The following is a 26,166-nucleotide window of genomic DNA, read 5'->3' as shown; positions in this document are numbered from 1 at the left end:
CATCTTTAATCCGCTTCAGCAGATACACCAGCCAAGGCTGCTCCCCGAAAGGCATGATTTAGCCATGTTCAGATTATATCCAGTTAGATTACTGCAATGCGCTTTATTCAGGGCTACAGACTCCTCTTATTAGTTCAAACTATGTTGGCCAGGTTGCTGTTGAGGAATGGATGCAGGGATCATTTCACTTCTGTGCTGAAGGAACTGCACTGCTGCTTATCAGTTACCACGCACAATTTAGAATCCGGGGGGGGGGGGTATTACTTTTAAGGCCTTAAGGCAGGGGTCCTCAACCTTTTTAAATAGGGGGCTAGTTCACTGTCCCTCAGACTGTTGGAGGGCCGGAATGCCGTTACTGTACAAGGCCGCGGACCGTCAGTTCTCCGTCTTCTGCATCTCTCTCCCTTCCCCACACCACACACCCTGGCCTGGGAACTCACCTCACCTCGGTATCAGCTCACACTCTATCTCCGTCGCCTCAGCCCAGTGCCGGAAGTGTGCGTTGCAAATGCAAGTTTAGGTCGAACGTCACTTCCAGTCTGATTTTGCCATAACCCGGCGGGCCGCATAAACGTCCTCAGCGGGCCGCATCTGGCCCGCGGGCCGTAGGTTGAGGACCCCTGCCTTAAGGTATCTGAAGGACCACCTTCTCTCATATACTGCAGCTTGCTGGTTAAGGTATTACTCCTGGTGCTCTGGCCATGAAAGTGAGGTGGGTTTAACTAGAGGCAGGGCCTCCGCAATGGTGGCACCACAGCGGCATTCCAGCACTCTTGCTTGAAGCTCGCCTTGCACCTACGTTACTAGCTTTCAGGTGGCAGGCCAAAATGTTTTTGCTCATCATGGCTTTCAAGGGAATTTTACCTCATTTCCCCATCCTCTTCCTACCTTTCTGCCTATTTGTGATTTTATACTGCTTGTTTCCCAGGCCGCTCTAACTTGGTTAGTTTACTGAGCTATTTTGTTATATTTTAAACCCTTTGCATAAATTAAAGCAGTCATCTCTTGACTCTGGACTGCAAGACATGGTCCCCACCCTAGCCCTGTTCTTTATTAAAAACAAAACAAAACAAAACATGATGCTCATATCCGATTTCACCAACAGTGGAGAGCAAAATATACCTGAACTTCTCCAGAATCTCCAGGACCAGCTCCTAGGCGTGAGGCAGCATTTCTCTTTAGCAGCTTAGAAGACAGAAAAGACAGCCAAGAGAAGTTAAGGACAGGAGGTTGTAATAAGAAAGGTTCCATTAATTCAGCCTGACTATTCTGTTCTTCAGAGTGTCTGGCCAAAGTATTTTCCAGTCCAGTCAGCCATGAAGAGTTGCCAAAGACTGTGTTGGGCACTTTCTCCTTCCACCTCATGTGCTTCTTAATGTATTGTATTTTCAAACGTGTAACAAGTCTCAGATCAATATTATAGTACAGGTCAGTTTTCCATCAACTATGCTTAGGCTAAATACAGTTCATACAGTATTTTGAAGCAAAAGAGGATGGAAGAGAAGGGATTAGAAGAATAGAAGGAATGCTGCACTGGCATTTATGATTTTGTCTCTTTTTAAGCTTCGTTCAAGGTTATTATCACAATTCTTTATGTAAACCCTTTTGCAAAACAGCCAAATGTTTTGGATCAGCTCCGCATGCTGTAGTCTTAAGAATTAGCTCCCTGTATGGTCAGTTTCTACTGGCAGCTCTCAACTGGAACCAACTAAACCTACTGAAGGCACTGCTGCCCGCTACATTATTTTTCTCAAGGACTTCTAGAAGCATCATAACAAGTCTCCTGGGAGGCCCTGGCCTAATGCAAATTAAGTATCTGGGCCCCAACAGCCCTATTTCTGTTCTAATAAAAGCTGAAGTTTCCAGCACTTGAAACCTAACTTGCAGCTCCAACAGATTTCCTATTTTGTGCAAATCAGGGCACAACAACTTTGGAAACCGTACTCTCTCCCCCCAAAAAATGCAGCACTTACCTTTTTAAGCAGATCTCTGGCTTCTTGCGTGAGGTAGGGAGGCAAGTTGAGTTTACACTTGAGAATTTTGTCAATCGTTTTCTTTCGGTTCTCCCCAGTGAACGGGGGCTGGAGAATATCATTGGAATGCGGGGGAAAGGGAGACAGTCATAAGGAAGAGTGCAGAATGAAACACCATTTCCACATAATATTTCAGCATGCACACAATTTATACGTGCTATTCTCTAATCACTTATGTAAAGGGCCTTAACGCACAACTTTGCAAGTAGCGCGAGTTGTTTTTTAGTTACTTTCCTGGGGTGTGGAGCAAATGGACCAAGCACTACAATCGCACATAAGGGACACCAGTTTAAATTGCCTTTCAGCCGCAGAGCTCGTACAGCAGTTGCGGACAATTCATTTATCTGCCACGCAGTTAGGCCAGCCAATAAAAGAGAGCAGAAAACGCTGGCGCTGGCAACATTGCACGTATTTTTTGAACATGTCACTGGGAAAGAGAGGTGGCAGATACAGGGCATTTATTTTTGACAGCAGCCTATAATGTCTAGCTGCACTTCTGGAAGAGCAAGAACTGTGATGCAAACGGGGCTGCATACTGCAAACACAATTCCCCACTCTATGCAATTTTTATGAACCATGGACACAAAACTTAAAGTTCGCCCCCATCCCTCCCCGAAAAGATTGTACTTGTAAGGTGATTTCCATGTCCCCTTAATCCATTCAATGTGAGCCAACCCAGGAAGTACAATGAAGGATTAAATAATGGAAGGTGTGGCTCAACATTATGCATAGAAAGCCATGAGTTCAACCTCTGGCATATCCAGTCAATGGGGCTGGCAAAGAACTTTCTCTGCCTGAGACCTTGGGAGAAGAAGAAGTCGTCTGCAGATTTATACCCCGCCCTTCTCTCTGAATCGGAGTCTCAGAGCATGGCAGGAGGAATACACAAGGGAAGACTCTTGACACTTACAATCTCCTTCCCCCACAATAGACACCCTGTGAGGTGGGGGGGGGGGCTGAGAGAGCTCTCCCAGAAGTTGCCCTTTCAAGGACAACTCTCACAAGACCTCTGGCTGACCCAAGGCCATTCTAGCAGCTGCAAGTGAAGGAGTGGGGAATCAACCCCGGTTCTCCCAGGTAAGAGTCTGTGTGCTTAACCGCTACACCAAACTGGCTCTATTGTATTGTACTAGATGGATCAGTGATCTGAACCAGAACAAGGCAGGTCCAGGTGTAACAACACCCTTCCATTGCAATAACTTTCATGGCCCTGATCAACAGGTTTTCCCAAGTCCCCCAGGCTGCTGGCCTAAGCCTTGCTGAAGGGTGATGTTGGCCTCATAACTCTAGCTGCACTTAGCACCGATAAGACAGCCCCACACAGGCAAGAAGGGTTCCAATACAATACTCTGTAAGCAGCATGAAATAAAAGCGCATGCAGTTTTTAAGTGTGCACCTACTGCTCCAGTCAGCATGTCATACATTAACGCCCCCAAACTCCACCAGTCCACAGCACGGTTGTGCCCGCTCCTCATCAAAATTTCAGGGGCCCTGAAATGACAAACACAGAAAGGATGGAAGCATTCTGCACAGCAGGTTAACAGCCAGCATTCACTCATTCGATAAGAAAATGCTAGGGACAGAAACCAGCACCTCAGAGGAAGTTTTTAATCAAGGCAGGCTTGTGAACAGACATCTGCCTGATCGCCTTATGGTGACTAAGCATCTTTTATAGGCAACAACACAAGGAAGATTTGCAAACCAGAAGAGACCTGGTCCTCTCCACCCTAGAAAGGGGCTAAGAATGACTAACAGGCAGAGTCAGGCTGGCTAGGAACTTTTGTAAGCAAGTAATTAGCTCAAGAATTTATTTACAGAAGCTCCTCTGTCAAGTCTCTCTCCACCCACTTTCAAATGCAGGCAGCTTATATGAAATCCTGCGCCTTAGGGATCCTTTGCCAAGTGTAAAACTGTGCTGTTTGCCCTGCATATGCAGGCAAGACCAAAACTCGGAAATACCTAGCCACCAAGTTTCAAAAAGGTAAAATTTAGCCATTACCCCCAAACCAGAGTAATACTTTTCTGTTTCATCATGCGGGCTCACATGTATTCTATTGTTCCACAGAACGTATGTGTGACAGTTCCATCGTGAATGGACTCTTTACACAGTCCAAAATCAGTGAGCTTAACGTGACCTGAAAGAAAACAAAAAGAGGAAGGGAAGGACAGAGGGACACAGAAGTGTCATTCCAACAGTGCTGGAAGCTTCGGGCAGCCAAACATCATCACATACAGATATTCAGATATTTAGCTATTTCATTTATAACCCACTTTGACTATAAATGAAATATTTTGTTTGTGTTTGTGACTTTCCTGTATTGTGCAGGGGGTTCGACTAGATGACCCTGGAGGTCCCTTCCAACTTTATGATTCTATTCTATGATTCACTTTCCAGCTCAGGTTCTTCCCAAAGCAGCAAACAACATACAGCTAAGTATGAAGACCTAGATTTTAGTAGAGATCAAGATTTCAGACTCTTGGGAGTCTAAGCTCCCTCTGTCAGCTAATTAAGAAGGCCACTGTCCTACCACAACCACGTATTTAAGAAGACTTTCCTAATGAGAACTTAGCCGCATGTATAGCCTTGACTAGCACAATCTCATCGGAGCTTGAAAGCTAAGCAGATTTTGACCATGGATTCAGGTAAGTAACTGTGCTGGTCTGAAGCAGCAGAACAAAGTCTGATTCCAGTGGCACTGTTAAGGCCGACAAAATTTTATCCTGGGTAAAAGCTTTTGTGTGCACGCACACTTTGCCAGATGCCTGAACAAGTGTGCACCCACAAAAGCTTATACCGGTATAAAAACTTCATTGGTCTTAACAGTGCCACTGGACTCAAAGGCTTGACCATGGTTAGTAGTTGGATGCACCAAGGAAGCCCAGGGCTGCTATGCAGAGGCAAGCAATGGCAAACCACCTCTGAGCATCTCTTGCTCTGAAAATCCCAGTCTCGGGGTCGCCATGAATCAGTTGTGACTTGACAGCACACAGTTATTATTCTAAGAAAAAACTAAGAGTAGCCAAGTCAGATCAGATCAACAGTCCATTTAGCCCAGCCCAGCATCCTGCCCCCAACAGCAGCCAACTCAAAAGCCACAGGGAAGCCCACAAGCAGGGCCTGCAAATAGCCCTCACCTGCCGACTGCTCCTCAGCACTTGATCACCAGGCCGTCTGCCTCTGAGCCTGGAGACCCCATTCAGCTATCAAGGCTAACAGCCAATCACAGACTAATCCTCCAGGAACCTGTGCAACGCCTTTTAAGACCGAGTCCATCTAAGTCAATGGCTGTCAAACCCCTTCTCATGGCACTGCGTTTCCTGTGCCATTTACTTATTGTATGAAATGGCACTTTTTGCCTGCCTTGAACCTACTGGCCATTTCAAAGGAGGATCCCAAGTTCTAGTAAAATGGGAAAGGGAGAGATCTCCATCTCTGGTACACATGTAATTTTGCAGACCTCTCTCGTGTCACCTGCCAGCTGCTGTTTTTTAAACCAAAAAGCCCCAGATGACCTAGCCGTTCCTCATGGAGCAGGTGTTGCAATCACACGATTGTTTTGGCTGCCCTTCTGTGAGCTCTTTTGAGATGTGGCGAACAGGCTTGTACAGAGCTGCAAAGGAAGCTGCACCAGGGACTTGTATAAAGACATCGCTATGTTGGCAGTTTCAGTTTTCACCCCTTTTCTAAGGATTCCTAGCACGGAATCTGCCTCTCTCACCACTATATAGAGCTGACATGTTCAGCAAGCGATCCACCACAACCTCAGGGTCCTTTTGCAGTTCAAATCCTATTTACCACAGCGTATTTGTGAAACTATTCCCCACCCCCAGCATTTAATTTGGTTGCCCATCTACCCAATTTGGGGAAGTCTGTTTAGAGCAGGGGTGTCAAACATGCAGCCCAAGGGGCTTCTATCAGGCCCCTGAATAGCTGGCTGTCATCTGCTTCCTTCTCCCTCTCTCTCGCTTCCTTCTGCATAACAGCTTGCATTGCAAGGCTCGCTCAATTGTATAGGAGCCACAGGGCAAAGCCTCTATTTTCTCCATTGGCTGAGGCTCCTCCCTTGGGGAGAAGGGGGGGAGAGCTTGCTTTGCCAGGCTCTCTCAGTCAAACAGCACAGCTACTGAGCCAAGTGTCTCTTCCTTCTATTGGCTGAGATTCCTCCCCATCCTGGTTCCCTGGGGAAGGCAAGAAAGAGCCAGAGCTTCCTTTGCCCAGTTCTCTGGATCCCATGGGCGAAATACAGAGAAAACACTTTTAAGACCAATGAGTTTGGTGTAGTGGTTAAATGCGTGGACTCTTATCTGGGAGAACCGGGCTTGATTCCCCACTCCTCCACTTGCAGCTGCTGGAATGGCCTTGGGTCAGCCATAGATCTGGCAGAGGTTGTCCTTGAAAGGGCAGCTGCTGTAAAAGCCCTCTCCAGCCCCACACACCTCACAGGGTGTCTGTTGTGAGGGGAGAAGATATAGGAGATTGTAAGCCGCTCTGAGCCTCTGAGTCAGAGAGAAGGGCAGGGTATAAATCTGCAATTCTTCTTCTAGCAATGTTTTAAAATTGTTGTTTTAAAAAAAATCTTTAATTTTGTGTTTAATTTAATCTTTAAAATTGTTTTTGTCTGTGTCCTTTCTAAAGTTTGTATCTTTGCTACCTAATCTTAAAGAGGTACACACATGGCCCGGCCTCACATGGTCTCGTTTATGTCTGATCTGGCCCTCATAATTTAGAGTTCCTCATCATCCCTTACATTTTCAGCATTCTGAAAGTTGCTGTAACCTGCGCATGTTGCTAATAGTAAAAGAGAGGACTTCAGCAACCCTACTACCCACCCCCCACATGCTGGGTCGCAAACACCTGATGGAATAAACAGACAGACTGATAGAGAAAGGATGCAGAAGTAGTCAAGTTGGTCTCGCAAGGGGGGCATTCCCTAATACAGAAGCCACGACAGAAAAGTCCCTGCTCCTTTAAAAAAAAAGAAAAGAAAAAAAGACCAGCAGCTTTCACAAGGGAGCGAATTCTACACAGTGCCTCAGACATTTAAGGGCATGTAAGATGGGAAAAGCTCAGAAGAGAGATACTGCTACACTGAACTCAAGATGGGGAGTTTAAACTTAACTTTAAAGATTAACATCTAAACCTTGAAATGATCCTGGAAACGAAAAAGTCGTTATCAAAACTGACAGTTCTACGTTGATAAAAGTTACACCCCTCTTGCGCAGCTTTACATACTGATGTCCTGTTCTGCTGTACCTATGCTAACCCTGCACTTGTGAATAGGCGTGGGCACGAACCAAAGCACAAATCGCGATTTGTGGTTCATTCCAAACCAGTTCAGACCTTGGTGATTTGTTTGGTTCATTTTTACAGTGCATTTTCTCCGACAGTCTGGCGCTGATTCAATCAATCCCTAGGCAACACTGGGAGGCCTGGAAATACCATAGCAGTTGTCCATAGCTTGACTGGCAGGTCTGGGAGCCAATCACAGAACTACCATTCTGCAGCATGAGGAGAGAAGAGTTAGTTGTCATGAGAGCTACAAATTGAGTTTTCTTGGGGGCACCTGCTTTGGGGGGCTTCAACTTGGGCATTCCAAATCCAATCTTTGCCAAACCTGGAGGGTGGGCAGAGGAAAGCCTGAAGACTCCCAGTGAGTTTTACACCTCCTGAACCAAACGAACCATAAACCAGTTCAGAAATTGAACAAAATGTAACAAACCATCATTTTCCCTGGTTCGTGCCCATGCCTGCTTGTGAAAGCTATAGGGTGTAACTGTTTAAAGACATAACAAATAAGGAACTGGTAGCTGCAGTTCTAACCTTGATGATTAAGCATGATGTTTTCTGGCTTTAAATCTCGATAGATGATCCCCTTCTGATGCAAGTGCCCCAAAGCCATTGAGATTTCAGCCAAGTAAAAGCTGCAAAGAAGAGATTTCACAAAGTTAAACACACACCAAAGCATGAGGGTTCTATAGCTCGATCCAGATGTCTTGCCGGGGTTTGAGATTCTTCTCCAGCAAACCACAACTGACTGCTGTTGACCGGCTTTTGTCTCCTACCTGCTCAGCGCTTCCATCTCATGGTGCACGTATCCAGAGAAGTGACAGTCAGTTCATCCCACTGAGCCACAAGCCATGGCTTCAGAGTCCGGTTTGCCATGTGATCCCATTCCAAGCATTGCCAATTCAGACATCATACCAATTCTGTTAAGCTTAATCCAGTATGTGGTTCAGAGTGCACAAAGAAAAAGAGCCAGTTTGGTGTAGTGGTTAAGTGTGCGGACTCTTATCTGAGGGAACCGGGTTTAATTCCCCACTTCTCCACTTGCAGCTGCTGGAATGGCCTTGGGTTAACCATGGCTTTCGCAAGAGTTGTCCTTGAAAAGGCAACTTCTAGGAGAGCCCTCTCAGCTCCACCCACCTCACAAGGTGACTGTTGTGGGGGGGGAGAGGATATAGGAGATTGTAAGTCGCTCTAAGTCTCTGATTCAGAGAGAAGGGTGCGGAATAAATCTGCTGTCTTCTACTTCTGATCCTTCAGCAGTAGCAGCTTTTAAGGCAGGGTCAACCTGCTGTAATCCATATTGTCCAATCCCCACCGGAAACTTATTCCTGCATCTCATGCAGTGCAAAGCGGGGGGCGGCGGGGGGGGGGGGATTCTTTTGATTCTACAGGTTGCAACGCAGCAAAGGAGCAGGGATTACTTTCTTAAGTGGATGCACTTGAGACCCTGCTAGGGCGACAGCTGGCAGCCACTAAACAACATCTTGTTGGGTTTGTTCTCCTCTAGTCACTGCTATTTCAGGCCCGGGTGTGCCCAGAGGCACAACCCAAAGGGATCTTTGTCCCTTGGCTTTTCACCTGAGGGCTGTAGTGGAGATCTGGGTGAGATTACTGGCCAGCAGAGAGAAAGAGAAGAACTGCTTGGCATTCAATAGCCTTCTCTCTCCTCACCGATGGCCCATGCTGGGAATCCCTGGGCTACGGCATGGGCAAGCAGGTATACAAAGAAGCCCAGCCCTTAAGAAACGCAGGTCACCAGGCACATCCAGAGTACATCTTTGGTTCCCAGACACCATGTCCTCCCAACATCTTAAACAACAAGGAGTCTGCTGCATCTGGAAGGTCCCTGGGACTCTCTGAATAGCTGTAATGCCACTAACTCGATTCACTCCCTTTCCTTCCGCAGACAGAATGCTCAGGACAAACCACTGTTCTGCACAGATTAGTATTATAAATCAAAAGCATAGCACATTTTTCTTACCAAGCTGTGTCCTCCATAAATATCCCTTCTCTCTCTAACTGCATGAACAGTTCTCCTCCTACAATGAAGCGAGAATGGGGAAAAAACGGTTAGAAATATGCTGTTTGTTTTGTTGCAACACTACAGCTGCTCGCACTTAGCTCTTGGGTACTTGGTTTGTCGCTTGTTCCCCCCTTTGTGGCAGACAAAATCATCTACCTCAGCTTAGAGGAAGAGGTAGTCCCCTGTGCAAGCACCAGTCGTTTCTGACTCTGGGGTGACGTTGCTTTCACGACGTTTTCACAGCAGACTTTTTATGGGGTGGGTTGCCATTGCCTTCCCCAGTCATCTACGCTTTCCCCCCAGCAAGCCGGATACTCATTTTACCGACCTCGGAAGGATGGAAGGCCGAGTCAACTTTGAGTCGGCTACTTGAACCCAGCTTCCGCCAGGATCAAATTCAGGTCGTGAGCAGAGAGCTCCGACTGTAGTACTGCAGCTTTACCACTCTGCGCCATAAGGCTCTTATATCACCTATATGATGCCAAGAAGATCTGTGCAAAACTTCTGCACTGATGTTCAACCTGCTGTATACTCCACTATGTCCTGGTCCTAACAATTTTATCTTTTTTTTAAAAAAAAAAAACACCTTTGTTCTGTTTTTACTGTAACATTTATTACTGCTTGGGCAGCTATCATTATATAGTTACAGTCTTAGACCTCCTGCAATAAAATTCTATTACTATTACTACTTTTAGAAGGAAAGGCCACATGAAAAGTAAGTCGTGCTGGAGCAAGAATAAACTAGAGATCTGACTGAAATTTAACAGGTGCATTCATTAGTCCTAGGTGCCTTGGGAAGGGAGGGGAAAGCCCCGACAGGAACAGTGGAAAAACAGCAGTCAAACAAGGTGACTCTTCCAAGCTACAATAACGAACAACAACTGCATGCCTACCGCTGAGATACTCAAGGATGAGGTAGAGTTTTCCACCAGTCTGAAAGGCGTAAATCAAATCAACGATGAACGGATGCTTGACTTCCTCCAAGATGTTCCGCTCTGCTTTCGTGTGAGCTGTGTCTTTTGCGTTCCGTACGATCATTGCCTGCAGAACAAGAGATTTCAGCAATAAGGACTACGGAATCGAAACCATGCCCTTATCAAATGGTAAGACCCCACCAATCAACCTCCATGATTTCCAAATCAAATCACCGGTAACTGCAGATGCTAGCAGGTGGTGGTGGACGCAATGAAGGAACAGGGACAACAGGAAGAGGACTTCTGGACCAAGGGTTGGTGCAGAGCATCCCAGACAAAGACTAAATATATTGCAATTTTAACCGGCCTCTTATTTAAAATACTTAGGAGCTACCTTTCTTCCTTACAGAGCTCAAGGCATGACACTGAACACCATAATTTAGATGTCAGGTGTGCTGGATTCCTCGTCTGATGAAGTGTGCTTAAGAGCACACGAAAGCTTACGTTCTAAATAAAAATTGGTTGGTCTTAAAGGTGCGCTTGACTCCTGCTTTGTTCATCACAATTTAATAATAAAACCGTCTTAAGTGGCCTCCTGAAGTGTGCGGGGCAAGCCACACCTCTCTAGGGAGATTTTTCCATAACAGTCACCGAAAAGGTCTTCGCTCGTGTGCCCAAATGAGCTTCTTTGATTGATGGGGAAGTCAGGAGGGCCTCTCTCTGGGATCTTAATTCCTGGGCAGGGACATTTCAGCAGCTATTTATTTATTTATTGGATTTCTATCCCACCTTCCCTGCCGAAGCAGGCTCAGGGCAGCTCACAACAATAAAAACATTACAATTCCAAACTTTTAACAGTTAAAACATTGGACAGGTTAAACAGTAAACGATTAAAACAATTTGGTGCTAGTGTCATTAATTTCCAGTGTCTTCAGCCCTCATATACTTTATTTATTTATTTATTTATTTATATCCCGCCCTTCCCACAAAGTGGCTCAGGGCGGCTTACAACAAAGAGTCAAACATAAAATTAGACTAACATTTAAATATATAAGCATTTAAAACATTTAAAACCTTAGAAACATTAAACATCACAACAGAATATATATCTTTAGAGAAGGTGCAGAGAAGGGCAACTAGAATGATTAAAGGGCTGGAGCACTTTCCCTATGAAGAAAGGTTGAAACGCTTGGGACTCTTTAGCTTGGAGAAACGTCGACTGCGGGGTGACATGATAGAGGTTTACAAGATAATGCATGGAATGGAGAAAGTAGAGAAAGAAGTACTTTTCTCCCTTTCTCACAATACAAGAACTCGTGGGCATTCGATGAAATTGCTGAGCAGACAGGTTAAAACGGATAAAAGGAAGTACTTCTTCACCCAAAGGGTGATTAACATGTGGAATTCACTGCCACAGGAGGTGGTGGCGGCCACAAGTATAGCCACCTTCAAGAGGGGTTTAGATAAAAATATGGAGCACAGGTCCATCAGTGGCTATTAGCCACAGTGTATGTGTGTATATAACATTTTTTGCCACTGTGTGACACAGAGTGTTGGACTTGATGGGCCGTTGGCCTGATCCAACATGGCTTCTCTTATGTTCTTATGTTCTTATATAACAGGAGTCTGGTAAAGCTACATTTAGTTTCTCATCAGTTAGGTGTGGGCTAGCCGGAAGAGAGTTGGATACCACTATTAGTCGAAGGCGAGTCGAAACAGAGTTGTCGTACAGGCCTTGCGGAACTGGGCAAGGTCCCACAAGGCTCTTACGTCTTCCGGGAGTTGGTTCCATCAATTGGGGGCGTGCCCATTTTATCCTAGCAACCCTGTAAGGAAGGCTAAGCTTGCATCAGTCAGTGCAAAATAATGACCAGACTGGGGAGACCGGGGTTCAAATTCTCACCCTGCCATGAGACTGACAGGTGGCCCACTACCATACTCTCAGCCTAAAATAACCTCAGAGAATTGCTGAGAGAGTAGAATGAGAGAGAACCACATGTCATGCCCTCAGTTCCTCGGACGTAGGCTGGGATTGTAATGCAATGCAGGGGTGGCCAACGGTAGCTCTCCAGATGTTTTCTGCCTACAACTTTCATCATCCCCAGCCATTGGCCGTGCTGGCTGGGGCTGATGGGAGTTGTAGGCAAAAAACATCTGGAGAGCTACCGTTGGCCACCCCTGCGATAGAGGTCACCCAGCGAGCTAGGATTTCAGCATCATTCTCCCAGCCCAAGCCTACTGCTCTAACCACGGCATTGCAGTGGCCTTCTCGCTTTCCAGGTGCCTTCCATTGCCCCTCTAATTTGGGGAGGGACAGCGGCAGAGCTTCTGCTTGTTAAGCAGAAGGTCCCAGGTTCAATCCCTGGCATCTCCAACTAAAAAAGGGTCCAGGCAAGTAGGCATGAAAAACCTCAGCTTGAGACCCTGGAGAGCTGCTGCCCGTCAGAGTAGACAATACTGACTTTGATGGACCCCTGAGAGTATGATTCAGTAGAAGGCAAAAGGTCCCAGGTTCAATCCCCAGCATCTCCAACTAAAAAGACTTCAGGCCAAGTAGGCGTGAAAAACCTCAGCTTGAGACCTGGGAGAGCCGTTGCCAGTCTGAGTAGACAATACTGACTTTGATGGAATGAGGGTCTGATTCAGTATAAGACAGCTTCATATGTTCATAATTATCTCATCATTCAGCTGGATTTCACAGACTTTTTCCTCCCCCTTTCAATTACAGATTCCCCCCTCAAAAAATCCTCCTCCTTGTATTCCCTCTCTGCCTTCTTGACCAAAATCCTGCATGAAGCAAATATGTGGCTCCATCTTTCAATTCCTTCAGCTGGATCGCAGGTATAGGAATTTGTTTCAAAAGAGGTACTGAGCATTAGCTGACCCTTAAAAATGCATGTCTAGGATTCTGCAGAATCTGCTATTCTGCTGTAGTGTAGTCAGCAATAAATAAGACCATTTATTAGCTTAAGCATCTATCTGCGCTCCCTTGCTCATGAGATGGGCTCTAAACACAACTAAGCAGGGGTTCAAAATAAAGAACTAGGCAAGCTACTCAGAAGCGTTCAGCACAATTGTTCATTAAATGTAAAGGCAAATTACAAGTTTGTTGTAGCTGAATGGTGGAAACCAACTCACCTTTTTAAGCACCTTCATGGCAAATATCTTACCAGTATTTGCTCCTGTTACTTTTCGAACTTGAAACACCTGCCCAAAGCAATTTTTAAAAGAGCTGTTAAATCCATTTTTAAAAGGCAGCATAACAACAGCAGCTGACATTTTAAATTCTTCTGCTACCTAGGGAGTAGCAAAAATGAGGAGTTAATGATTTGAAGTCACCTGTGGACTAAACCAGAACCAGCCTGAGTTTATTTTCTATCTACCACAGCACAGCTCACATTCCTCTGAGAATGCATGTTCTTCTGAAAGCAACCGTGGATTAGTGCTGACAACAAAGAATTGGCTTTGCTATGCGGACACCAACATACAAGCATCTAAGAGCCACGCCACACTGCGTTAGGAAAATAAGCACCCAGCACATCAACTTCAGGAAATGGGACAAGCTCTCCGGCTAGACTTCATAGCCAGAGAGCCAGTTTGGTATAGTGGTTACGTGTGCGGACTCTTATCTGGGAGAACCGGGTTTGATTCCCCACTCCTCCACTTGCACCTGCTGGAATGGCCTTGGGTCAGCCATAGCTCTGGCAGAGGTTGTCCTTGAAAGGGCAGCTCCTGTGAGAGCCCTCTCAGCCCCACCCACCTCACAGGGTATCTGTTGTAGGGGAGGAAGATAAAGGAGATTGTGAGCCGCTCTGAGACTCTTCGGAGTGGAGGGCGGGATATAAATCCAATATCATCATCATCATGAGGAAAAGGAGCTGTCGCAAGATGCTGAGAAACACTGCAGGGGGTGGGGTGGTCGATGAGGAATGCTTGCAATCTCTTGAGAATATAGATCAGAAGCCTGAACTCCTTTGTTACAAGGGCCAGATCTGACATAAATGTGACTCTGTCGAGACAAGCCACGTGTGCCATAAAACCTTCTGCCAGCTATTGGAGATACTTTATAAAGGACAGCAGCTGGTAAGCTCCAAGGTGGCATGTCTTCATTGCAACGCCCCATGGGCTGGGGGAGGGGAAGGGGGTACAGAGGAAATCCTGCATGGGCAGACTGGAGCCCCAACACTGCAGTACTGGGCAAAGGCACCCAAACTGCCTGGAGGGGGATGTGAATCCCTTACCCAGCTCACTCCTGCTGCCAGTGCTGTGTGAACTCCCGTCTGCTCCGAAGCTGCCATGGAAGGGAACTGGAAAGACACTGCGCTATCTCCCCTGCCTTTGGAAGTGGGGGCCGTAGCCCAGGTCTATGGACATGTGCAGAGTGGGCCAAGCAAAGCTCAACAAGCCAGAGATGCCTGTGTGGTGGCAGGCCAAGCATGCCAGACAATCCATGGTGGGGTGATGCAGGGGATTCAAGCCAGAGATTGTCAGCAAGCCGTGCCACCCCATGCAACAGCACCTGCCCTAGGCCAAAGGATTCCAGATCATCTGAGGGAGGGGGCAGCCACACAAGTGGCAGAGGTCCCAGGCCAAACAGTGACCAGTATAATCAGAGATCGCTGGCACACCCCCCCCCCCATGAGGTAGCAGCTGCCTATGGCTGAAGGCCACCGGGTGGTCCAAGGGGGAGAGAGGCCCGTACTCAGTGACAGGACTAGACCCCCTCATGTGTGGAAGAACCTGCTGAAGAACACCCCTCTATGGCCTAAAGCACAGCTGCTGCATGAGGGAGAGGCCAATATGGCAGTGGCGGTTGCCACATGCAAACACTGATCCTCATGGCCATCTGGGACAGCATCCCTGGAGCTGCAGGCTGAGCAGAGAGATGCGTGGCCTTGCCTTGGAACCCTGAACTGCCATGAATGCAGCTGTGGTGGCTCCCAACTTACGGGTGAAGCTGCCACTGTATCAAAGAGGTTCTGCCTGACTGCTGCAGACAAGGTTGTTCTGCTGTGCTGAAGCCACAATTAGAGTGGCTCCACCCCCCCCCCCCAGCAGCCTCCTGTCCCCTCCCTCACACCAGCTACTCGCTGGCTGGATAAGAGTGCTGGATGAGCCAGTTCCAGCCCCTGGGCCTTATGCCTGTCTCAGAGATGTCAGACAATTAAAGCACCTTACCTTTCCATAGCCACCTTTGCCAAGAACACGCAGCAACTCAAAGCACTCTGGCCGTATTTTTTCTGGGCCTCTGTTCACGCTAGTTTCTGAAATCTCAAATTTTTCACAATGCTCCATGCTGCTAAAAAAAAATAAATTACAGACTCAGTAGGGCAGTCTTTAAAATAATGCTAGGTCTATTAACAATAGTCTAACCAGAGGTAAAAGGTGAACCCTGCAGGGAAAAAAAAAAACCCTGAAGCACTGAACCATAAAGGAAATATTAAGTGACACAGTGCCTTCTAGCAAAAGGCAGTCCATAAGTTCAGATCTTTCATCTGAAGATATTTTGTATGTATTTGACAAATGCCAACTGTGGCCACTAACCTACATACAAAAGATGCTCAAATTAGCAACTTCCAGCTAGTGGAAAAATTATATATCTCTCCAATCCAGACTTCCTTACACAATATATAGAAGAACGCTGTACATATGAATCGAGCACCACTTCCCTCTTTTGATAAAACTGTTCACCTTCTGGGGAAAAGTATGGCAGTGGGAAAAGAAACAAATGGGACAACACGGGAATGAAAAAGAAGATCCTGATACGCAAGCTGTGTTCAGACGTAATAATAAACTATGGTTTGATCAAACCCTGATTAGCTGCAAAATCCAACCAAAGTTGATTCTGCACCAAGTTGGGGTTTCAATCTAAGACTTATAGCTGGCTCTGCTAGCTGCAGTTTATACTGATTGCAATTTCTCCTAATGCCTGAATTTACAAATAGGGATGAGCACAAACTGCACTTTTGCAGTTCATTCGCAGCTGAGCCACGAACCGACATGCTGGTTTGCAAACTAAACTAGTTCATAAGCCATTTAAAGCTTAAACCCCTGCTATCTGCTCCCCATGGCTTTTCACAAGAAGCAGAAAGCAATGGCTCTGCTATTTAAACCAAACAGTTGTTTTTTTTCATGACACCCTGCTTTCTGCTCTTCACAAGCCGCCACAAACGGCATCGAAATTCATGAAAGTTCATGGCGGTTCTTACGTTCATGAATATTGCTTCGTGAACCACAAACTGGCCAAAATTTGTGATGGACTTTAGTTTGTCAGCCAGTTCATGCCCACTCATATTTATAAACTGCAGCGTTGTTTTTTCCCTTAGTAATAGCGTCCCTTACAGTCACAGAGAGGGCATTCTAAGGATGATTTTGTCCATGTTGGGAGATGGAGAAAAGAAGGGATGTAGCAAGCTAGGAGTTATGCACAAATCTATTTGTTACTCTTATCTATTTGTTACTAACCAATATTCAGCTGCACAAGTCATGCTGTATTGTAATCTGTGAATACAAAGAGGAGAGCCTTCAGAATTTCTAGACTAAGGATTAAACATAATCTGTGGTGTGGATTTTCTGGGAAAATCACATTTGGAAATTATGATGTCCTAGAGCACAAACTGATTTAGCGTGTTTACTTTGGTTTATCCTTAGTAAACAGAATTTAGAAGATCACATACATTTTACTTCCCAATAACAACAAATATTTGAATTGAAATATTTGATTAGACAGATATATCAAATGTGATTTAACTGTTATATTCAAAGTAATTAAAATCTTTATGGGGAAATTTTTATTGGAATAATGTATATAAAAATAGTTTGCACTTCTGTTACATGGCTTTAATTTACAGGAAAAAGCAATGGCGATGGAAACTGTTGAGATTCTGATTTTAGCACACCCAGAGAACTGTACATGATGTGCCCATGGCTGCTCACTCATTTATTTCAACAGAACTTAACTCTTATCCCTGGATTTCACTGGGGCACTTCAACAGATGTATTACTTGAAAGTTCTATATCAGACTGGTGATTACAACATCCCTTCCATCATATGAAGAGAGTCACAAATAAAAATTTTGCATTTGGGTTTGATTTGACCTGTATGCATATTTGGATTATTTTACCTATTTGTGGTTCTATCCTCCCACACCCCAGTATACAAATCCATAAAATATACAAGCATTCTCACATACTTCCTAGGGATAGGCGCTCAAAAATCATTAATTACGACTTTAAAACTTCCAAGCCTGCCTAATATTGTTTTGGCAATGGCATCCATTCACTGTTAGTGTTATGAAACTGTGAATCTGTAAAAGTAAAGAACAAGAAAGCATTCTGGAATTTTGTTTTATTTTGTGAAATTTTCCAACCCACATCTCTGAATGCCACAGTGGAGATTCCGTTCATTCCTTCCTTGTAGGATCAGCAAGAAAATTTAACCCGTAACCTTTAGACATAAAGCCCACTGTGTGCCTGCATAGTGAGTTACGACACTGCAGACAAAGATAAGCAATTGACAAATCTTGGGTCAAATGTGCTGTCCTGAAAACTACTAACCCCCTTGGTGTACCTCAAGCAGAACTCAGAGTGGAGGTCAGTCTGTCCTAAAACTATTCAGTAAAAGTACCTAGTTATCAGGGCTGTTATCATTAGAAAACAGACATAAGAACTGGCTGAAAAGTCTTCCTGAAAGTTTATTGAAGGCATTCTCATACAGTACAGTTCAAATAATGACACCTATTCTTCAACAGCTGTGGTTTTCTGACCACCACGAGATTTCAAGTCAGGATCAGGTCACAGAAGTCATTAAACTGCCATCTTGCCTCAAGAAGGTGGCGTTTATTTTCCAGCTCCTTTACATGAATTAAGTACAGTGTAAGAACTTACAGGTCATATGGGCCAACTCCTCCATGGTCCATGCTTTCACTTAAGTGACCCTAGAACAAAACAAAAAAATTACTGCATCAGTATACACAAGAATCATTTTTTTAAAGCCTGCTTGGTTTTTTTTGCTTGTCACTGCAAGGCTGGCGCCACTGCAAGGTTAGCTGCCTACAGAACTTGTATAAACATGGACAGAGGGCATGAGATAGAAATTCTCACATTAGACTTTTGTGGAAAGTCCACAGTATTCTACAGGAGAGCTGCCAAACCCTCTAAGCAGCAGCATAAGGACTTGGCACTCTCTATCAGACTGCACTGTTAACCAATCACACAGTAGCCTACAATACAGAGTTGCAACACTCTTATGCTAAAAACGTAGGCAATGCATGTGAAAAATTCTTTTATACGTAGGCCTTATATGCATCTGATTTTTCTTCCTTTTCCCCACATAAATCCCCCTCCACCCTGCTTTCCCTTTGCAGGGTTAACCATGGTGCTGCATTACATTTGCCCTAAAATTAACTCTAGCCCAGGAAAGCTTCAGATAGTGGCTTCAAAATTAACTACTACTACTGTTAACTGCTGCAGACATCTTGCTATCAATGTTCCCTCTAAGCTGCAGGGTCTTGTGAGCAAAAAATCTACTTTGTGAGCTACTGGCATTAAAGTTGTGAGCTACTGCATAAATTAGTGTGCTCTGGGGTCATCCTTCCTGAGCTAAGACAAAAATGTGTGAGCTGGAGGCTAAAAATCTGTGAGCTAGCTCATGCTAACTCAGCTTAGAGGGAACACTGCTTGCTATATGCTCTGTTGGTGGATCACGGAAATTTGCTCCAAAGTCCACCAAAGCCTGAGCTCAAGTGATGAATGAATGACACAGAAACCAATCTATCTCACCCAAGAGATTCCAGTAATGTCACAGCTCACAAAATGAAGCAGACCATCGTAAGTGTATTTGATTCCACATATCATGTACCAGTTACACTGTAATTAAATCCATTGCCAAAGGTACAAAAATCCAAATGTGAAAAAACCCAGCATGCTATAAAGTCGTTAGCCTCCAGGTAGAGCCTGAGGATCCCATGGAATTACAACTCAGCTCATCAGTTTGCTGGAGAAACTGGCAGCTGTGGAGGGTGGACTCTATGGCATTTATGCCCACTGACGTCCCTTTCTGGGCTCCAGCACCAAATCTCCAGAAATTTCACAACCTGGAGTTAGCAGTTCTAGTCAGTCAACAGATGCCCCTGTTAATCCAGAGCTCCAAAAGCTGGTGCCTGTTCCTCCCCTAGAAAACCCTGCTAGTCCCTGAGCTTTCCAGAATTTGCTACCCAACTATGTCTAAGAGAGCCAGTTTGGTGTAGAGGTTAAGTGCGCAGACTCTTATCTGGGAGAACCGGGTTTGATTCCCCACTCCTCCACTTGCACCTGCTGGAATGGCCTTGGGTCAGCCATAGCTCTCTTATCCGGGAGAACCGGGTTTGATTCCCCACTCCTCCACTTGCACCTGCTGGAATGGCCTTGGGTCAGCCATAGCTCTCTTATCCGGGAGAACCGGGTTTGATTCCCCACTCCTCCACTTGCACCTGCTGGAATGGCCTTGAGTCAGCCATAGCTCTCTTATCTGGGAGAACCGGGTTTGATTCCCCACTCCTCCACTTGCACCTGCTGGAATGGCCTTGGGTCAGCCATAGCTCTCTTATCCGGGAGAACCGGGTTTGATTCCCCACTCCTCCACTTGCACCTGCTGGAATGGCCTTGGGTCAGCCATAGCTCTCTTATCTGGGAGAACCGGGTTTGATTCCCCACTCCTCCACTTGCACCTGCTGGAATGGCCTTGGGTCAGCCATAGCTCTCTTATCCGGGAGAACCGGGTTTGATTCCCCACTCCTCCACTTGCACCTGCTGGAATGGCCTTGAGTCAGCCATAGCTTTCATAGGAGTTGTCCTTGAAAAGGCAGCTTCTGGGAGAGCTCTCGCAGCCCCAACTACCTCACGGAGTGTCTGTTGTGGGGAGGAAGGAGGTAAAGGAGATTGTGACCACTCTGAGACGCTGAGATTCAGAGGATAGGGTGGGATATAAATCCAATATCATCATCTTCTAATAACTACATTTCAATACTTGATCTCATGCATACTGACAAGAACTAGGCAAGTTTATATCACTGCAAGTAGTACCCCCCCTCCCCCAATTTAAAAACAAAAATGCCTATATCAGAAGCTCCAGGGACCTGGAATTTAATCCTGACATAAGCAGGCTCACTATGATCAATCTGAAAATCTCTGCTACAGTGCTCCGGTAGGGCAACTCAAAGTTGTTGAAACAGGCATATATAACTGAGGCTGTCGAGCACAAACTAACCCATTATACAACAATGCAACCTCAACAAACAAGGGTTTTGATTTACAACACCACAGTGCTACTAACAGACATAAAACCAATGCCAGTTTTCATTGGCACAATTAACAGCAATTGTTTGAACTCTACATATAAAGCACTAACCACGCATAAGCAACTAGAATACCTTTCCAGCAATCTTGTAAAATATTTATGGAAGGCGTTGTTACATTTACAGAAGTGTTTGCCTTTTGTGAACGTTTGCAATTGACTCAGACGGTAGCCTGCAAGGCCACACTATAGAATTAATATTTGTGGAATAGCTGCCCCAATGTTTGTTCCTATGCAGGTTAAATAAGGCAAATCCTGTTGCTGTAATGTCACCAAAGAGCACTCCAGAATTACGCTAGGCATATACATTTCTCAGGTTGCAAGGAGGAGCTGCATGGAAGCTAGATGGACTCTTTTAGCACCCACCCACGTGTTGGGACAAGCAAAAAGGAAACAAGGCCATCCTGCAGCATCTAACATATTCAAGCACTCTGAATGGGGCACAGTGAGTCCTATCCAGACAGTACTGCAGGAAAAGTACACATCTCACAATGCATTATGTTCTCTGGCATCTCCACTTATTAAGCAAAGCAGCAGATATACTGCAGAATGGGGTTCCTCTAAGAGGTGGATACATCCATTTCCTGACATTTTATATCTGCATTTTTACAGCAGCACAATATTTCTCACTGCTCTAAATGTATAAGTGGTCCAAATGTAGCCATCAACCAAAATTATAAGCTTTTTTCTTCGCTTACTCATACACACCTATGAGAATCATGTTTGCGGCGTACCAACAGCCTGGGGAGCAGGGGGTGGGGAGAGGTAAACTCCTGCCTGATTGTCCACAAGACATATTTATGAGAGACAAGCAGGTTTTGATTCTACAACCCTAAAGTACACTGCCTAGCAAAAGCATGAGATTCAGCTCCTAAAACTATAAGCTTCAGCGAAGACCACGAATGGACACTTATAGCAAAGCTATAGATCTGCTTAGATACCCCTTTGCTGATATAATAAGTAAGCTCGAGAAAGAAGTCCACTGTAAACCGATGAGGCTTATTTTCCAGTGAAGGCTTGGCTAGGCGTAAAATGTTAAATGATACAGATTATTATCAGAACCTCCTACTCATCTAAGCAGGGAATTCAACAGCTACAGTTGATAGCAAGTCTAACTGACGCAGTGCTCTTTTTCACTATAGCCCTATGCTTCAGAGGACTCATTCCAGAAGCAGACTCACATTAGACTTCCGCTACCCCAAGGCAAGTGGCTGTCTATCAACAGCCTACTCTCCTGCTCTTCCTTCAGCGAAACAGTTTCAGTATAAATTTATTCTTATACATCAGTTATGCCAATTAAAACAAGACCTCAATACAACTCTTAACAAGCAAGCACTTGCTGATGTTTGAGTGTATGTGCACATACTCACACTGCTGTCATTAGTTACAAGTCTGTGCTAAGAAGTTCATGAGGGACAACGCTAATGCAACATGCAACTTAGGAATCTTTTCATTCCTCAAAACAATGTTTTATGTCTCTGACGTGCTTAGCCTAAGTTATTTTCTCTCTCAGGTTAAGCTCCTTTACAACTTATGATTAGCATGCTTGCTCAAAAATACTTAGATGGTAAGTTACCTAGAACAGCAACTTTTCTTGGGGGGGGGGTGTGTGCTAAGCAAATGGTACAATAAAGCTAACAACAACATAGTCTTGTTTAACTATAATAAATTGCAGTCTTGGTCTCCTTTTCAGCTCCCCTCCACATCTCTCAACCTCTCCCATTTTGTGTCAATGCAAGGTTTTCTAATGCAGCTATTACTCCATACAGAATTCCCTGCTTCTATAAACCGAAAGAGGATAGTGGGAAAGAATGGAACCAAACTGCAATTTTTGCACAACCAGCTCACACCGGTGACATACAAATGGATGCGGAGCACATCTGGATGTCCCTACTGAATAAGCTTCATTAAGGACATGCACTAAAGTCAACACTGATGCTCTAAAGAGAGTTCAGCTGGATATACTCTGTCCAGTGTACTTGGAACCGACCTAGCATAATGGCCAAGAGCCTCAGCTATGACCCAGGAAATGGCTGGTTTAAACTTCCAGGTACTCACAAAATTATGTAGCCTTAAGCAAGCCACTCTCATCCTCATTTCCCCTTCTGCGTTACCGGGGTGAACTAGCATAAATTACAGGGCTGTTCCAAGAGCCAGCATAAATGGTAAGTCACTGAGCATGCTATACTAGGAGTCCCCAACCCCCGGTCTGTGGACCAGTACCAGTCCATGGCCTGTTAACAACCGGGCCATGAGTAGTATAATTATTTCATTATATATTACAAAGTAGTAATAAGAAAAAGAAGACATTGGATTTATATCATGCCCTCCACTCCAAATTTCAGAGTCTCAGAGAGTCTCACAATCTCCTTTACCTTCCTCTCCCACAACAGACACCCTGTGAGGTGGGTGGGGCTGAGAGAGCTCTCCCCAGAAGCTGCCCTTTGAAGGACAACTCTGCAAGAGCTATGGCTGACCCATGGCCATTCCAGCAGGTGCAAGTGGAGAAGTGGAGAATCAAACCTGGTTCTCCCAGATAAGAGTCCACACACTTAACCACCATGCCAAACTAACAGAAATAAAGTGCACAAATGTATCATCGCAAAACCATTGCCCCCCCCCCCCTCAGTCTTTGGAAAAATTGTCTTCCTCAAAACCTGTCCCTGGTGCCAAAAAGGTTGGGGAGCACTGTGCTATACCATTTACTGCTTGTTTAACAAGCTTAATAGTTACATTTTGTTCCGATTTCTGCAATTCCAGCCCTATTACAGTGCTAATTAGCTGTCTCATCCAAACAACTACATTGACCTATACTGTGTAATCCACCTTGAGTCACAATGGGAAAGGAAGACTACAAGTAACGTAAATGTTAGTATTCCTGCAGCAGAAATAAATTTAAAATAAACACAGACACTGACCATCAGAAGTGATCATGATAGCCAACTAAAACGCTTTTGGAAACCTACATGCAGGGCATAGAGGCAGCAACCATCTCCCAGTTTCTGCCACTGCAATCGCTCCTATCTCTCTCTGGCAGTTCCATTTAAGTATCACAGCTAAGATCTTAAACGCCCTGGCTGAATCAGACCAGGTAAGCCCATCATCGTGTTTGCAACAGTGGCCAGCCAGTTTTTTTTTTTTTTTAAAGGAAACCCAGAAACGGAGAATGAGGGCAGCAGCCCTACACAAAGCCCAGCAGCTATAACCCAAAAGCATCCTTCCTCTGAATACAGGAGTCCATGCAGCTAATACAGTCATTGATCAGTCATTTATACAGTCATTGATCTGCAAAAATGTGCCTGATCCCTGTTCTTTAAACTCTCCTAAATCAGCACCCTGGAGCAGTGAATCCCAACAAGCTACACACAGAGCTCTTCCCATACCCCAAAACATCATTATGAGAGACCAGGAAAAAAGATGCTTGCTCATGCTGACAGCCTTAACAGATGCAGCTCAGCGGCGTGAGAATCTGAAGGCAAGTATGCGCACTTACAGCTTGCACATCTCCCAAAAGGACCATCTGTGCAAATGTTACTTTTAGTAACTACGTAGTTCTTCATGCCCCCTGCAGCAACAGATACGCAGGGGGTTTTTTTGCTGGTGCATTAGCCCAGAATTGGAGCAGTCACAGGCTTGCCAACTGCAGCCTAGCGAATTCCGAAAGCTTCTGGGCAGCACCCGCACCTGGAGAATGGCCTGGGCTTGCCTTGATTCTCAGAAGCTAAAAGGGTCGGGCTTTGGTTAGTATTTAGACAGGAGACCACCAAGGAAACCCAGGGTCGTGACGCAGAGGCAGCAATAGCAAACCACCTTTGTTCGTCTCTTGCCCTGAAAACTCAAGGGGGTCTCCAAATGCTGGCTGTATTTTGACAGCGATCTCCACACTGCCCTGAAAACTCAAGGGGGTCTCCAAATGCTGGCTGTATCTTGACAGCGATCTCCACACTCTGTGGAGGCGGCAGCCGGGAGAGGAATCCCACCCCAAATTCCATGATATGCCACAGAACCTGCTGTCTGAAACTGCCATTTCCCTCAGGGGAGCTATCTCTGCAGACTACTGGGGACCAGCTGAAATTCCAGGAGAACCCCATACCGCACCAAGAAGCCAGGAGTTTAGCACACTGGGGGAGAAGGAAAGGAGGAAGGGTAGTAGTGAGCAGCGTTCCCTCTAAGGTGAGTTCGTGTGATTTTTAGCCTCCAGCTCACACCTTTTCCGTCTTAGCTCATGAAGGATGATCTCAGAGCACACTAATTTATGCAGCAGCTCACAAAATTCATGCCAGTAGTTCACAAAGTAGAATTTCTGCTCCCAAGACTCTGCAGCTTAAACGGAACATTGGATGTAGGCTATCCATCAGCCCAGACACAGACTCAACAAGCAGTGTTCCCTCTAAGCTGAGTTACCGTGAGCTAAAAGGTAAAGGTAGTCCCCTGTGCAAGCACCAGTCATTTTCAACTCTGGGGTGACATTGCTTTCACAACGTTTTCACAGCAGACTTTTTTATGGGGTGGTTAGCCATTGTGCAAGCTGTAAGTCATCTACACTTTCCCTCCAGCAAGCTGGGTAGTCATTTTACCGACCTTGCAAGGATGGAAGGCTGAGTCAACCTGGAGCCGGCTACCTGAACCACCTTCCGCTGCAATCGAACTCAGGTTGTGAGCAGAGGGCTCCGACTGCAGTACTGCAGCTTTACCACTCTGCACCACGGGGAGCTAGCTAACAATTTTTTACCCTCCAGCTCACAGCTTTTAGCCTCCAGCTCACAGCTTTTTGTCTTAGCTCAGGACGGATGACCCAGGGCAGTGTTCCTTCTAAGGTGAGTTAGTGTAAGCTATCTCACAGCTTTTTAGCCTCCAGCTCACACCTTTTTGTCTTAGCTCAGGAAGGATGACCCAGGGCAGTGCTCCTTCTAAGGTGAGTTAGTGTGAGCTATCGCGCAGCTTTTTAGCCTCCAGCTCACACCTTCTTGTCTTAGCTCAGGAAGGATGACCGCAGAGCACAGTGATTTCTGCAGCAGCTCACAGCGTAGAATTTTTGCTCACAAGCCTCTGCGGCTTAGAGGGAGCACCGGCCGCGGTGAGGGGGAGAAGCGCGCGCGGGCGCCTCAGGCTCCTCGGCTGGCTCTGCCCGACCCCCACCCCGCCGCCTCACGCCGCTCCGAGAGTCCCTCTGCCAAGCTCGGGGGTCCTTCCTTCCCTGCCGTTCCCCTCAGGCCGCGCGGGCCTTCTCACCCCTTCCTCCAGCTCCTCATCCGAGGCCACCTCCTCAGGCTGGTCCAGGTCGATGTCGAAGACGCCCGCCATGGCCCGGGGGGGAAGCGGGGAGGACCGGCGCGGAGGCGCCGCCGCCGTCTTCCCTGCCCTGCCTGCCTTGGCTACCACCCAAAGCGCCGAGCCGGCGAGGGCCGCCTCCTCATGGGCCCTCCGCGCTAACCGCGAGCGCCGCCATGATGGCCTGCCAGGCCCTCCCCTCCGTCCGCGCCTGCGCGGCGCCCTCCTCCGACACGACTGCGCATGCGCCTAGTATGGCGGCGGCGTCTAAGGGGGCATCCGCTGCCCGCCTACGCCCATCCTCG

General features: G+C 46.1%; 1 protein-coding gene across 1 annotated transcript in view; it reads right to left on the bottom strand.

Moving 5' to 3' along the window:
- RPS6KB1 (ribosomal protein S6 kinase B1) overlaps positions 1 to 26,063 on the bottom strand; it is a 37,092-nt gene extending 11,029 nt beyond the window's left edge. Inside the window, exons 1-11 of the mRNA XM_060258908.1 lie at positions 25,823 to 26,063; positions 18,145 to 18,194; positions 15,436 to 15,556; positions 13,396 to 13,464; positions 10,237 to 10,384; positions 9,302 to 9,359; positions 7,855 to 7,955; positions 4,078 to 4,168; positions 3,434 to 3,524; positions 1,974 to 2,081; positions 1,123 to 1,185 (exon numbers count right to left, since the gene is read on the bottom strand). Of these exons, the coding sequence (XP_060114891.1) occupies positions 1,123 to 1,185; positions 1,974 to 2,081; positions 3,434 to 3,524; positions 4,078 to 4,168; positions 7,855 to 7,955; positions 9,302 to 9,359; positions 10,237 to 10,384; positions 13,396 to 13,464; positions 15,436 to 15,556; positions 18,145 to 18,194; positions 25,823 to 25,894 (972 nt within the window). The 5' untranslated portion in view covers positions 25,895 to 26,063. The remainder of the gene's footprint in view (positions 1 to 1,122; positions 1,186 to 1,973; positions 2,082 to 3,433; positions 3,525 to 4,077; positions 4,169 to 7,854; positions 7,956 to 9,301; positions 9,360 to 10,236; positions 10,385 to 13,395; positions 13,465 to 15,435; positions 15,557 to 18,144; positions 18,195 to 25,822) is intronic.
- Between the last annotated feature and the right edge of the window lie 103 nt (positions 26,064 to 26,166).

Source organism: Heteronotia binoei, chromosome 18 (assembly GCF_032191835.1).
Source record: "Heteronotia binoei isolate CCM8104 ecotype False Entrance Well chromosome 18, APGP_CSIRO_Hbin_v1, whole genome shotgun sequence".
Classification (NCBI taxonomy): Eukaryota; Metazoa; Chordata; class Lepidosauria; order Squamata; family Gekkonidae; genus Heteronotia; species Heteronotia binoei.
Note: the sequence above shows the minus strand (reverse complement) of the source record. Positions and strands in the feature narration are given on the sequence as shown.